General features: G+C 55.4%; 2 protein-coding genes across 2 annotated transcripts; both read right to left on the bottom strand.

The window, feature by feature from the left end:
* Window positions 1–5,523: 5,523 nt before the first annotated feature.
* Window positions 5,524–7,614, bottom strand: LOC120671264 (zealexin A1 synthase-like). Its single transcript, XM_039951552.1, has 2 exons — window positions 6,619–7,614; window positions 5,524–6,513 (listed from the first exon to the last, which is right to left on the bottom strand). Exons 1-2 carry the CDS (start codon window positions 7,510–7,512, stop codon window positions 5,890–5,892), a joined length of 1,518 nt encoding a protein of 505 aa, XP_039807486.1. The 5' UTR covers window positions 7,513–7,614; the 3' UTR covers window positions 5,524–5,889.
* A 3,288-nt stretch (window positions 7,615–10,902) lies between these two features.
* LOC120669415 (Werner Syndrome-like exonuclease) lies at window positions 10,903–11,589 on the bottom strand. The gene has a single exon (XM_039949173.1). The coding sequence runs from the start codon at window positions 11,587–11,589 to the stop codon at window positions 10,903–10,905; it is 687 nt and encodes a 228-aa protein (XP_039805107.1).
* Window positions 11,590–12,337: the final 748 nt, after the last annotated feature.

Raw genomic sequence — 12,337 nt, 5'->3', positions numbered from 1 at the left:
ACCTAAGCTCGGGAGTGAGTAGCGAAGGCACGCAGAGGCGTCGACGTCGGAGTTCAGCGGCGGCGATGGCGTGGTGGTCGCGGACGGGGTTGACGCGGGGGTGCTCCGGGCTCCTGGGCTCCACGGGAAGCTTCGTGGAGTTCCTACGATGAGTCCAAGGGGGTCAGGGAGGTCGGGAACCCACCGGCGGCGAGGAATTGCTTGGAGGTCGGCTCACCGGCGGCGGAGGTCCAAGTCGAAATCCGGGCGCTGCAGGCTGGAGGTCGTGGGCATCAAGCTCGGGGAAGGTCTTGGGCACGGGGCGGAGCTCCAGCGGTTGTTGGCCGGGGCTGGGAGGCTGTGGCGTGGCCGGTCCGCGGCGGAGCAGGGGCGCGGCGAGGCAGAGCGGCGTGGAGGCGGCGGCTACGGTTGGAGGCGGCGCTAGCGCGTGGGATAGGGAGCAGGGGGTCCGCGGGCGATTTAAAGGAGGCGGGCCGGAGATCTCGGGGTCCGGGCTCGGGAAGGAAGGCCGCGGTGGTTTCGGCCGGAGATCTCGGCCGGTCCGCTGTGCGCGCGCTGAAGGAGGAAGGAGGCCCTGACAGCGTGGGGCCGTGCGCGAGTGGAGCGAGCGGAAAAGGAGAAGGGGTGGGCCGCGTGCGGGTGAGGGGGCCGAGCGGGGAGAGTAGGCCTGCTGGGCTGGGCGCGGGGAAGAGCCAGCTGGGCCGCGGCGTTGGGCCAGTGCGGGAGAGAAGGGAGCTGGGTTGGGCCCGGGGAAAGGGAAGAAATGGGCCCGCAGGAAACGGGGGTTGGATTGGGTTTGGGTTTTGCTTTGGGCTGGTTTCTAGTTTTGGGTTTTCTTTCTATTTCTCCTTTTCTATTTCTAGTTCAAACTAACACACAACTAGGTGAATTCAAATTCAAATTTGAATTCACAACTAGCACTCAAACAAATAAATTAATGCACCAGCATGAATGCAACACCAACAATTAAACCTATGATAAAATTTTAATTACTTGAGGAACAAAATGGGATTATATGCCATACTAAACACAATAAACCTTAGAAATTTAAATAAAGCCAATTAAATTTATTATTAAATACTGAAATTTAAATTAGGGTGTTACATCTAGCAAGACGTGTCAACTCCTAAGCACGCGCGAATCATATCTGTCGAGCCGTCACAATCTTATACATGATGTTCCCTTTGCCTCACGATATTTGGTCTAGCTTGAAGCCGACCACTCTTTCTCGATTCTGTAATTTGGAATCCTTGGTTAACTCTTAACCCTAGTATGGCCATGCATTTCTTGATCCAAATCACTCGAGAGGCCCAGAGATATCTCTCTCTTGTAGAGAGGGGCAAATCTCATCTCGACCGACTATATCTCACAACATGCTTCTTGACAGACCCAAAAACCACCTTTATAACTATCCGATTACAGAACTCCCTGCCTACAACACAAAAAAGAAGACCAAATTGACAAATCAAAGGGAGAACAGTCTACACAACTATGAAGAGAAATACAAAATTAGTAACAAACCTCAGGCTCTCTACACTCGTCATACTCTAAATTCATCCTTTAAAAAAATATTCATGTCTGGTCATCGAGATTCTCTCCTCTATATTCAGTTTTCCCGCACTCATCCATACTCTATATCTCCCCTCTATATCAACTACTATATATTTTATTCATCTACCACCATCATTTTTTTTCTTTACCTCTCTCCCCCTCCCATTCGCCTGCTCTCTTTCTTCCTCCGCCGAGCAAAGCTTTGCTCCTCCGCCGGCCGATTAATCCCACCTCCGGCCACCAAAACCAAATCACCGCTGCCCACAGCTAGCACACATTCCCAGCTACCTCCTCCACCACTTGTTGCTCGGCTGCATGCCCCCAATGGCCGGGTATTAGAGTTCCAGTGGCCGCCGGCTCAAGCTCGACCACCACCGGTGAAGTCCCTCTCCCCGGCCACCTTGCCTCCAACGAGCAGCGCATCTCCTCCACTCGCGCGGGCCATAGCGAGCAGGGCCGAGCGCGCAACTCAGCAACGGCGGGGCGTTGCGGCGCGCGGAACGGGTGCTGCAGCGAGCGTCGGCGGAGCGCTGCCTGGCGGGCGGGCGGTGGTGGCCTCCCCAGCACCGAGCCGAGGAGCCACGCGGCGGCCGGATCCGGCGCCGGCGAGCCCTCAACCCAGCCTCTCCCCGCCCTCGAGGTCCCCGGAGGGCGCGCGAACGGCCGTGGCGGCAGGCGCGCGCGGGCCGGTACGTGGCCGCAGCGGCGGGCCCGTGGTGAGCCAGCGGCGGAGCCGCGGCGACATGCGCGCGGAAGCGGCGGCGGCGCGGCGCAGAGCTACGCACGCGGGCCCCTCCCGCCTCTCCACCGAGATCCCGCGCGGTCCTCTCTCCTCGCTCCCCCCCCGACGGCCCGTGCGCGGCCTCGCGGCCAGCGCGCGGTGGCAGCGGCGAGCGCGCAGCCGGCAGCAGCGGGGTGGCGAGCGCGTGCGGCAGCAGCAGCGGGGCCTCGACTGCGTGGCACGAGGTGGGGCTGTTCGCACGCGTCCCCTCCCCTGTGTGCTGGCGGCGGCGGCCCCTTACCTGCGCGCGCGGCCGCCCTCCTTCACCCTCCCCTGCACGCCGGCGGCGGCGGCGCGGGAAAGCGGCCGCGGCGGGGGCGGAGCAACGTGCGTTCGGGCGGCGGGGCAGCAATGGCGGGTGGCGAGCGGCGTGGGGCAGCACCGGCAGGCGGCGGGGCAGCAACGGTAGCGAAGGCATGGTGGGCCAGCGTGGCACATAGCGTGCGACCTGTACTCCCCTAGATTTCCAGGAAACGTAGCACTGCGCTAAAGTTGCGTACCGCTTACCGTGCCCCGCTGCAGCGCTCCTTTCCATTATATTCGCACGCTATATTGTTTCGCGTTTCGTTTACAGGCACCACTGCGGGTAGCCTCAGGCTCGTTACGGAAGGGGACGCTCGGGATGGGGCTCGTCGCCAGTGGCGATTCTGCCGGCGGCGATGAGGGGCATTAGGGTGGATGCAGGATGCGTGAGGGGGTTAAGACTGTCTGCACTCGTCATATTTTAAATTTATCCTCTAAAAATAATATTCTTGTCTAGTCATCAAAATTATCTCCTCCATATTCAATTTCTCAGCACTTATTCATCCTCTATACTAACTACCCATTCATGGGGCCCATATGTCAGCCTCCCATTTCATTTTTTACTCCCCGTCGCCCTCCCTCCCTCTCTGCGGTCCTCTGCTCCTCCCTCTCTCTCCGGTGAGATCCATCCCTCTCTCTCCGGTGAGATCCATGGTGGCGCGCGTAGCTCCTGCCCACGCGTGCGGCGGCGGCAAACGGCGGCGCGGCGGCCTCTATCCCTGCCTCCTCCCTCCTCGAGCAAGTGGTAGCGCGGCGGCCTCCACCCCTGCCAACGCCCTCCCTCCCTGCTCGCGGCGAGCAGCGGCGCAGCCCCCTCGTCCCTCGAGCTCGGGCCATCCCCGGCGCTGCCTCCTCCTCCCTCGAGTTCGGGCATCTTGGCGCCGCCGGCCGAGCTCCGTGGCAGCTCGAGCACAGGGCCATGGAGGTCCGCCGGCTCCGGACAGGTGGGGCTCGGATCAGGCCAGGCGGTCCGGCGCGGGCGGATCTCGACGGCTGGATCGTGGCGGAGCAGCGCCACGAGCTCCGCAGGGGCGCGGGCCCGCCTCGCAGCCATATCGACTCGCTCCCGTCTGTCGTCTCGGCTTCGCCCGCCAACCCAGATCTCGCCGTGATGGCCAACGCCGCTACCTACACGGCCCTCCATGGCTGCTGCGCGCGAGGCCGGCGGCGGCCGGCCTCTCCCTCCCCTGTGGTCAACTCTGCGAGCGCGGCGTGGAGCGCGTCAAGGTCGCGGCGGCCCCCTCTGCGAGCGCGGTGCAGAAATTAATCGATAGGAGGAGTAATAAGGGCCGCGCAGGCATCGCCGTTCGCACACCATAGCATCCATCCATCCATACCAGGGCAGCTCTCTTCCTCTGTAGCAGCAATGGAGGAACAGATCCTCTGGCTCTGTGCCTGTGCCATCCTATTCCTCGTAGCCTCATCACTCCTCTCGGTTCTTCATGCCTGCCGCAAGAGGAAGAGGAACCCCAAGCCGCTGCTTCCTCCCGGCCCGCCGGCGCTGCTCTTCCTCGCCATGTTCCTGGCACTCCACCACTCCATCTTCGACCTCGGCCCGCTCCTCCGCGACATGAACCTGCGCTCGCCCTCCGCCATGCCCGCACGCTCGTCTTCGTCGCCGACGGGCGTCTCGCGCACCGCGCCCTCGTCCAGGGCGGCGCAACCTTCGCCGACCGCCCGCCGCCCCTCCAACCAAACAGCTTGTTCATCGCCGGTGGCCGCGCCCCTCCATGGCGCCGCGGAGGCCTCGAGCTCGTAGTGGCGGAGGCTCGGTGGAGCTCTCCCTGGCCGAAGTCGCCGCCTCCTCGCACCGCTGCTCCGCCCCGCCGACCGGCTCCGCGCGCGAGCAAGGGCTGCCGGCGCCAGGCGGGTCGGATCCCGGCGGCCACGCCGCCCCTGCTCCCTTGCCTGCACGCTGGTGGTTGCGATGGCGCACGAATGCGCGGGCCCCACACCACGTGGGCAGTCCCGTTCCTCCTCTATCTCCCCTTAATTTGGCGTGTGGAGACCAATACTGAAAGATAGTACATCTTACCATTCGCCCTTGCGGACATTTTTACGGTAAAAGTTTACTCCAGGATGGCCTAGCGGAGGTCTTACCGGACCCGGTGCGGACAGCCTAAGGGACCGGTGGCGCAGCCGTGGGGGTTGTGGGTGCGTCTCTGCTATGCGATGTGACGCCGCCAGTCAGTCTCTTCCCCTCCATCAATTGGAGAACAACTCGGCTGCTTCCTGAGGAGGGGGCGATAGCGGAGGGGAAAGACACAGACTTGGGAAATTTTGAGAGAGGGGAGAGAAATGCCATGGAACGGGGGAGGGGAATCGAGGGTGGGGGGTGGGTATAATCTAGGGATGTAAATGGTACGTATATTTTCTGACCGTATTCGAATTTGATACGGTTTGGAAAAGTTTTTATCCGTTCGTATCCGATTCTGGATATTTAATTCCGTAACCGATCCGTATCTGGATACTAAAAGTTACATTCGATATCCATTACAATCTTAATCGGCTAAAACTAACACTATCCGTATTGGAATAAAGATATGAAAACAAATACAATATCGGTAATATCCGTCCGTATTCTATCCGTTTACATTCTTAGTTATAGAGAAAAAGGCACGGATTTTGAAAAATTCCCTAAGCTCATAGGTTGCGGGTGAGGGTCGACAACCCGTGAACGATGGAAGAAGCACAAATCCAATGTTAAATCCCATGTTCCAAAATTCGATAGATTTTACAAAGATGTGGTCATACCTACGATGACCATCAGATGGAAGAATTCGACATTGTTGACCAATTCCGACAATAAGTGGCTGTCCTTGGGAAGCAAAAATATACATAGCTGTCGACTCCAAATATTGGCATATCAAAGTAGGACTAGCGCCTCATGATTCTTAAGTCGTTGCAGCAATGCCTATAACCAGAGACAATCCCTCTGTTCGACAATCTTAACCAACGACCTGTAAAAAAGTTTCTGGCCGGCACTTATAGGTACAAGGCCTAACAAATTACTTAAACTCCTGCCAATATCTTTAACCTATTGTAGTTGTGTGCATATTCCACTGATAAAATAAGTCATTAATATATTAGGACATGCAGTTCCGAATGCATAACTCCAGGGACTTTACTCGTACAAATATACAGGGACCTTATTAGTAGTTTCGGCGGGTCTCATGTTCATATGAGAAGTGCATGTCTCCAAACGCCGCCATTGCTGGTGCACCAAGAAACACAAAAGCACCACACCCGGACCACTACTCCACCGGCACCGGCACTCGGACGACGGGAACAAGCCGGAGGTCATGAAGCCGCCGGGTTGTGACCCCCATTTCCTCAGTCATGTCCAGATCCGCCGCCTTCATTCCTGACGGCATTTCCCAGTCAAAATGGTAGAGGAGGCCGGCGAGCGCGAGCTCCAGGTGCACAAGCCCAAACACCATTCCCGGGCACATCCTCCGCCCGGCCCCGAACGGCAGGTACTCGAAGTCCGTCCCCTTGAAATCAACCTTGCTGTTCTCAAACCTCTCCGGCACGAATTCCTCCGGCTTCTCCCAGTAGTTGGGGTCCCTCGCGATCGCCCATGCGTTCACGAACACTATGGTGCCCACCGGCACGTCGAACCCTAGGACCCGGCATGTGTTCCTGCATTCTCGTGGAAGTAGAAGTGGCACGGGTGGGTGTAGCCGGAGAGACTCCTTGATCACTAGCCGCATGTAACGCAGATCGCCAAGGTCATCCTCCGTCACTGTAGGCCGTCCGGCAAGTGCTTGCCAGACCTCGTCTTGTACCTTCCGCATCACTCTCGGGGTCCTCATGAGCTCGGCCATGGTCCATTGCAGCGACGTCGCCGCCGTCTCGCTGCCTCCAGCGAACAGGTCCTGCACGGCACGCACGCAGCCTAATTTCTTTACTCTGCATTACTGGAAAAACACCATGGCCGGTGTTTGTTTGTTTGATTGGGGTTTAAGTGCGCGAGTGCTTACTCCGACCGCTGACTTGATGTTGTCAGCGGTGAGCGGAACCTGCAGATCACCCTCCCTCTGGATCCTCAGGAGCACGTCGAGCAGGTCCTCCTTGCCGTCGTCGGCTACCCTGCTCTCCTCGTGCTCCCGGACTATGGCGTCCATGAACGCCACCGATTCCTGCCGTTGCCGCTGCATCCGGCCGGGCATTCGGCTGACGAGCATGGCGAGGCGCGACGACGGGAAGAGGTCCGGCAGGCTCATCTTGGCGAACAGCTTGAGCCCGCGCTCCAGCATGACCAGGAACGTGTCCCGGTCCTTGAACCGGCTGCCGATGATGGCGCGCACCGACGAGTCGGCGGCGTACACGGAGAGCAGCTCGCTCAGGTTCACCGCCCGCGGCGGCGGCGCCGACGCCACGGCGCGGAGGAGCCGGCCGGCCTCCTCCTCGCGGATGGGCCTGAAGGACTGGACGCGCCGGGCGCTGAGCAGCTCGACGGTGCAGATCTTGCGGATCTGCCTCCAGCCCTCGCCGTAGGGCGCGAAGATGATGCCCTCGGCGCCCGCGGGGATGACCAGCCGCACCATCCGCGTCACGGGGCGCGTCGCGAAGTCGAGGTCGCGCGCCCGCATCACCTCCCGGGCGGCGTCCGCCGAGGAGGCGACGACGACGGGGAGCCCGCCGAGGCGGAGCAGCATGAGCGGGCCGTGGCGCGCCGCGAGGTCGCGCATGGCGCGGTGCGGGAGCGCGCCCGCGAGGTGGTGCAGGTGGCCGATCACCGGGAGCGCCCACGGCGACGGGGGCAGCCGCGCGTCGCCGCCTCGCCAGCGCGACGCGGCACGGTTGAGCCAGTGGTATGAGACGGCGGCGAGGAGTGGGAGGAAGAGGAGCAGGTGCAGCGGGAGCGACGCCATGGTCGTGGCCTTGGTGCTCGAATGATTGAAGCAGAGCACAAAGTGGTTGGTGGAAGCAGAGCACAAAGTCAATTGTACAATCCTAGTCTGATGCAAGGGCAGAGAGTGTTGCCCCTGCTTTGTGAGGTAGCCAATCCATGTCATTGTCCATCCTAGTCTGATGCAACTCTTTTTCTCACAAGAACAGGTCTATGATGTTGATCTTGCATATACTATACTAGTGATAGTCAAGGTTTTTTTTATATATTTAACGCAAAAGTTTCTTGGCGTTTTGGCAGGTTTCATTTGGAGTGGCCCCATTTCATCTGTGTCATCCCAAACCTGTCATGCACGTCTGCAGCCCCTCCAGCCAGATCAATCTGCGGAGCATCTGGGCCCCTGGCCCAGCCGGCCAGCAGCCCAGCAGCCCAGGCGCCCTGCCCGACTCCCGGTTCCCCGCTCCGCCGCTGGGTCCCAACCGCCCTGATTCTGAACCCTAGCCGCGGCGGAGCGCGGCACGGCGGCTGACCGCGAGGGCAGGCGAGCAGGCGGAGTTGCCGGCGGCAGGCAGAGGCAGGGGCGGAGTTGCGCGGGCGGCGGGCGGCGGCCAGGCGCAGGCAGCGGCGTAGCGCCCCAGCCAGCAGGGAGGAGGCAGGCGCCACAAGCTCACCAAGCCGGTGGGGGGGACCGAGCCTTAGCTCGGTTGGTGCGCTCTCCAGTGCGGAGGCCACCGGTAGCGGGTTCGAGCGCTGCTCGTCCCGGATTTCCCATAGGGAAAAGCTCTATTAAATTCAGTTGTCTCTCACGTGTGGAGCCATAAAGGGATTGCGACGCGGCCGTCGCCTACGGAGCCTTAGATGGATCCGGTGATCTCACGAAGGACGCGATTTGATCTGAGTGTAGTTGTAGGTTTGTTTGTGTACGTGTGGTGTGAGTGTGGTGTGCGTGTGTAGGGTTGGTGTGAGTTATACATGAACAGATACTACAGCTGTACCCAGATGAGAGGCTCAAAAAAAAAAAAAGCTCACCAAGCCGGCAGGGGCAACCTAATATCATTTGGCTGAAAGACTTCAAGACTTTCAAGAACAAGGTCCATGTGTTGGGTCATGCTGGAATTGATAAGGAACTTGTTGAGATGATCTGCGGGTGCCATGTCCCTGGCCAACTGCTAGCTGTTGGAAAGCTTGAGCACAAAATCATCATTGAATCGGAGCTGAATATACCTTGCCTATATGATGATACTGTGATGGAAGTCATCTGGGGCGTAAAAAAATCTCATGAAGAGTTTATTGCCTGATGAAGATTCTGAGCTTAGCAGAGGAACGCCTCCAGATGAGTTTGGGGATGGAAAATTGGAAACAGTCCTCGTGCGTCATGGTATTGTTGTCACACCAGAGATGGTTATTCAACAAATCATTGAGTATGCTTGTATCGTGTAAAGATTGTGAGTTATACGAGACCAAGCATTCTGGATTCTTTGACTAATTGTGGTGACTGGCTTGAGGAAATATCTGACATTGAATGTAAGGGATGGAGTCCAATGAAACTTGCAACAGCTTTGAAGATTTTATGTATTCCTAAAGATGATATACCACATAATGATCCGGATCTGGACTTTTCAGATGATGAGCTATTAAAGTTGAAGACTCAGGGACCAGATTATGACGGTATACTTTGGAAGCGAACTTCCGTGGCCATCTACATGGAGATGGTGACGGCCCGTGAAGTTCTGGCTGATACAGTAGAAAAATTGAAGTTGACCACAGAAGCTAATGGATACCCTGAGAACTCTGAAGGTTGCCCCTCAAAAAAAAAAAACTCTGAAGGTTTCAAGAAACGTCATAAGCTCTATTAGTTGGTGAGTTCAGCCTTGAACTAGCTTAGAGGATTCTATTAGTTAAGCCGTTGATTAATCGCAGTGGAATATTGTGGTGGTAGTATGTGATTGCTGCAAACATTGATGTAAGATAAATTGCGGCTGTTACTTTAGCATTTTCAGTTTCATTCCAAAAAAAAAGTAACCATGCAATTCGGATTGCACTGCCAATTTCACTTGACCACTTCATCGACCGGCTGTCGATACTTAGCTCTGAGCTAGTGAGATAAGAATTTGAGGTTTCCCTCAGTTCTGCTTAGCACCAACAGTGTTGAATGATCCCTGAAACATCACACCATGTAAGCTGATTTGGTAGTGTGTGATTCCCTATGTCCCAATCATAATATCTCTAGGATTTTTTCTGAGATTTCTAGAGGTATTGTCAAAACTAAAAAATTGTTGCCAAGTCAGTCCTCCTACGGCTGTGTACATCTTTCATAGATGTAGAGGCTGGAACATGCTTCCATTATCTAAAAAAAAAAAAGTCAGTCCTCCTAAATCGCTTTGACTGGGCTTTTAAGAGTTGAAATGTGGATTTATACTGTAAACTCGTTTTCTTGTCAGTCTCCCTCATGCAAGTTTTATATGTGTAACTGAGCTTTAAGAGGGGCTTTAATATAAGTTTTACATGTTTGCTCAAGTGCATCTCATCGGTCTCTCTAGCCTCGCTCTCTCAGGTAGGTAAATACAAACTTTGCTCCTCAAAAAGAACACACAGTTACAGCGTCTAAAAGAAATACAAAAAGAACACACACACACGCCCCTAGTATCTGTCTTCGTCTCCTCAAAACAAACTATATACTGTTCTCTTTTTTCAATATACTGTTTCTTAAGAATACGATGCTAGTAGTTGTAACAAATGTACAAAATTTTGATCAATTACTAAAATTCTTTTTACTCCCTCCGTCCAAAAAAAATACAGCTCTCGCTTTCCAAAGATTTAAAGCTTTCAAGTTTAACTAAACTTATAGAAAAACTAGGGACATTTGTGTCTCCAAATTAATTTAGTATGAAAATATATTATATATTACATGATTAGTATAATGACACTTAATTTGTAATATAAATATTATTTTATATAAATTCGATCAAATTTAAAATTGTTTGACACCTTGAGAATCGAGAATTGCATTCTTTTTGGAGTTGGAGGGAGTATATAATTTATGTGTGCTATAATTGACAGAATCAGTAGGAGCCTACCATGTTGGTTGGTTCGTAACAAAGATCACCAGCGCGGGCACGCTAGGTCCAGTTTCTCCATACAATCACCCAGAGATGGATCCAGCGACAGCAAAAATACAAGTAGAACATAAACGAAACATGATCAACTGCAAGAATATAATTTCGCCACTGGCATTTACAAGAAGCATTTGTAGCAATAGGGTAGTGGGTCACATCACGGCCCGTCCTTCCCTGATCGAACTAGCATTCAAAGCAGCATGCTTACTACATCAATCCTTTGGTTGGCGACCACTGACACTGTATCACTAAGCCATTGCAAGGAACCCACGCATCGCTACCAATGGCAGCCTTAGCTACCATGGCTCCGACGACGTTTGGCTCGCCGACCCCGCGTCGTCGTCGGAATACTCGGTTTCCGACGAGGACTCACTTTCGGCGCGGAGGTACACGCCAAGGCGGCACGAGATATGCGCGTCGACAGCGGCGTACCTTACCTGCTCGCGGGACAGCTTCGGCCCGTCCCACTTGCTGGCGCCGATCTCTGGCGGCTTCGCCACCCCGCGCATCCCTAGCAGCCTCGCCGCCATTTCCACCAATGACGCGCGGCCCATGCCGGCCGCGCCACGGAGCTCGAACGGGGACCGCACCACCAGCCTGTGGTGAGCGTACAGCTTCCGGCAGTCGGAGCCCACGTTGTAGGCCGCGAACAAAATCCGGGCGTCCGCCAGGAACCGGCGGAGGATCCGGGGCACCGTGCCGGCCTGTGCGACCTGGAACACCAGGCAGTAGTCGCCCGTGCAGAGCTGCAGCGTGCCCGGGCGCGGCTCCGCTCCGGCGGGGAGCTTGCGGACGGGCGGCGTCCACTGCACGCCCAGACCCACGGTGAGGCCGCCGGCGGAGTGGATCGCGCGGCGCTGGCGCCACAGTGCGGTATGGACCCACCTGCGCGCGACGGCCGGCCGCGCGGTCACCGTCGTCCGGACGGCATGGCCAGCGACGCGGACAGTGCGCCTGGGCACGGCGAGTCTACGAGCCACCATGGCTGTCGGCGAGGAGGCCAGCAGCAGCTTGAGCCCTTGCGCCAGATGGACCGGACGGAGGCAAACGGAAGAATGGGGGTGGGAGCTTGTGTGTGTTACAAAGCCTGACCAGTGATCATATTTATAAAATATAGGCAAGGCAGCCGAGCCGAGCCTGGTGGTTTGTCGAGACGTTCACTTATTTTGAAATTTTGAAAAGAAAATTTTCACATTTAAAATATTAAACATAGATTGATTATAAAACTAATTACAAATCTCGTCCGTAAACTATGAGACGAATCTAATGAACCTAAATAATCCATCATTTATATATGTTTACTGAAGCTCTGTAATAATTTAGTGTATAAACATGTCTTAATTAGATTTATTAGATTCGTCTCGTGATTTATAGTTCATTTGTGCAATATAATTTTTTTACTATATTTAATACATTATATCTTTTAAAACTTTGAACTTTAAATCTAAACAAGGTTGATGAAATAGCTCTGTGCGGCTGTACCTCTAGTTCAAGATTGTAGCTGCTGCCTGCTGAACGCTCTACTAGTAAAATCTTTTTTTAATATAAAGGCTCATGTCACTTCAGTACTATTCACACTGCAGTATGGCAGTGATTTCTATCGTATCGGCAAGGAAGACATGATGGAGGGAACGGGCAATGCCTGCCTACCTGCTCCAAGACTACTGCTGGACAGTCGTATCTCACAAGGATCTCTGTGGAATACAAGGTTTCTGAGGGGCTGTTCAGTTC

Source organism: Panicum virgatum, chromosome 4N (genome assembly GCF_016808335.1).
Source record: "Panicum virgatum strain AP13 chromosome 4N, P.virgatum_v5, whole genome shotgun sequence".
Classification (NCBI taxonomy): Eukaryota; Viridiplantae; Streptophyta; class Magnoliopsida; order Poales; family Poaceae; genus Panicum; species Panicum virgatum.
The sequence above is the reverse complement of the archived record's forward strand: the minus strand, read 5'-3'. Positions and strand labels throughout refer to the sequence as shown.

Coding starts and splice junctions, on each gene's coding strand:
- LOC120669415 (XM_039949173.1), bottom strand. CDS start 11,589: ATGGTGGCTCGTAGACTCGCCGTGCCCAGGCGCACTGTCCGCGTCGCT.
- LOC120671264 (XM_039951552.1), bottom strand. CDS start 7,512: ATGGCGTCGCTCCCGCTGCACCTGCTCCTCTTCCTCCCACTCCTCGCC. Junction 6,514..6,618: donor ACATCAAGTCAGCGGTCGGA/GTAAGCACTCGC, acceptor CGTGCCGTGCAG/GACCTGTTCGCTGGAGGCAG.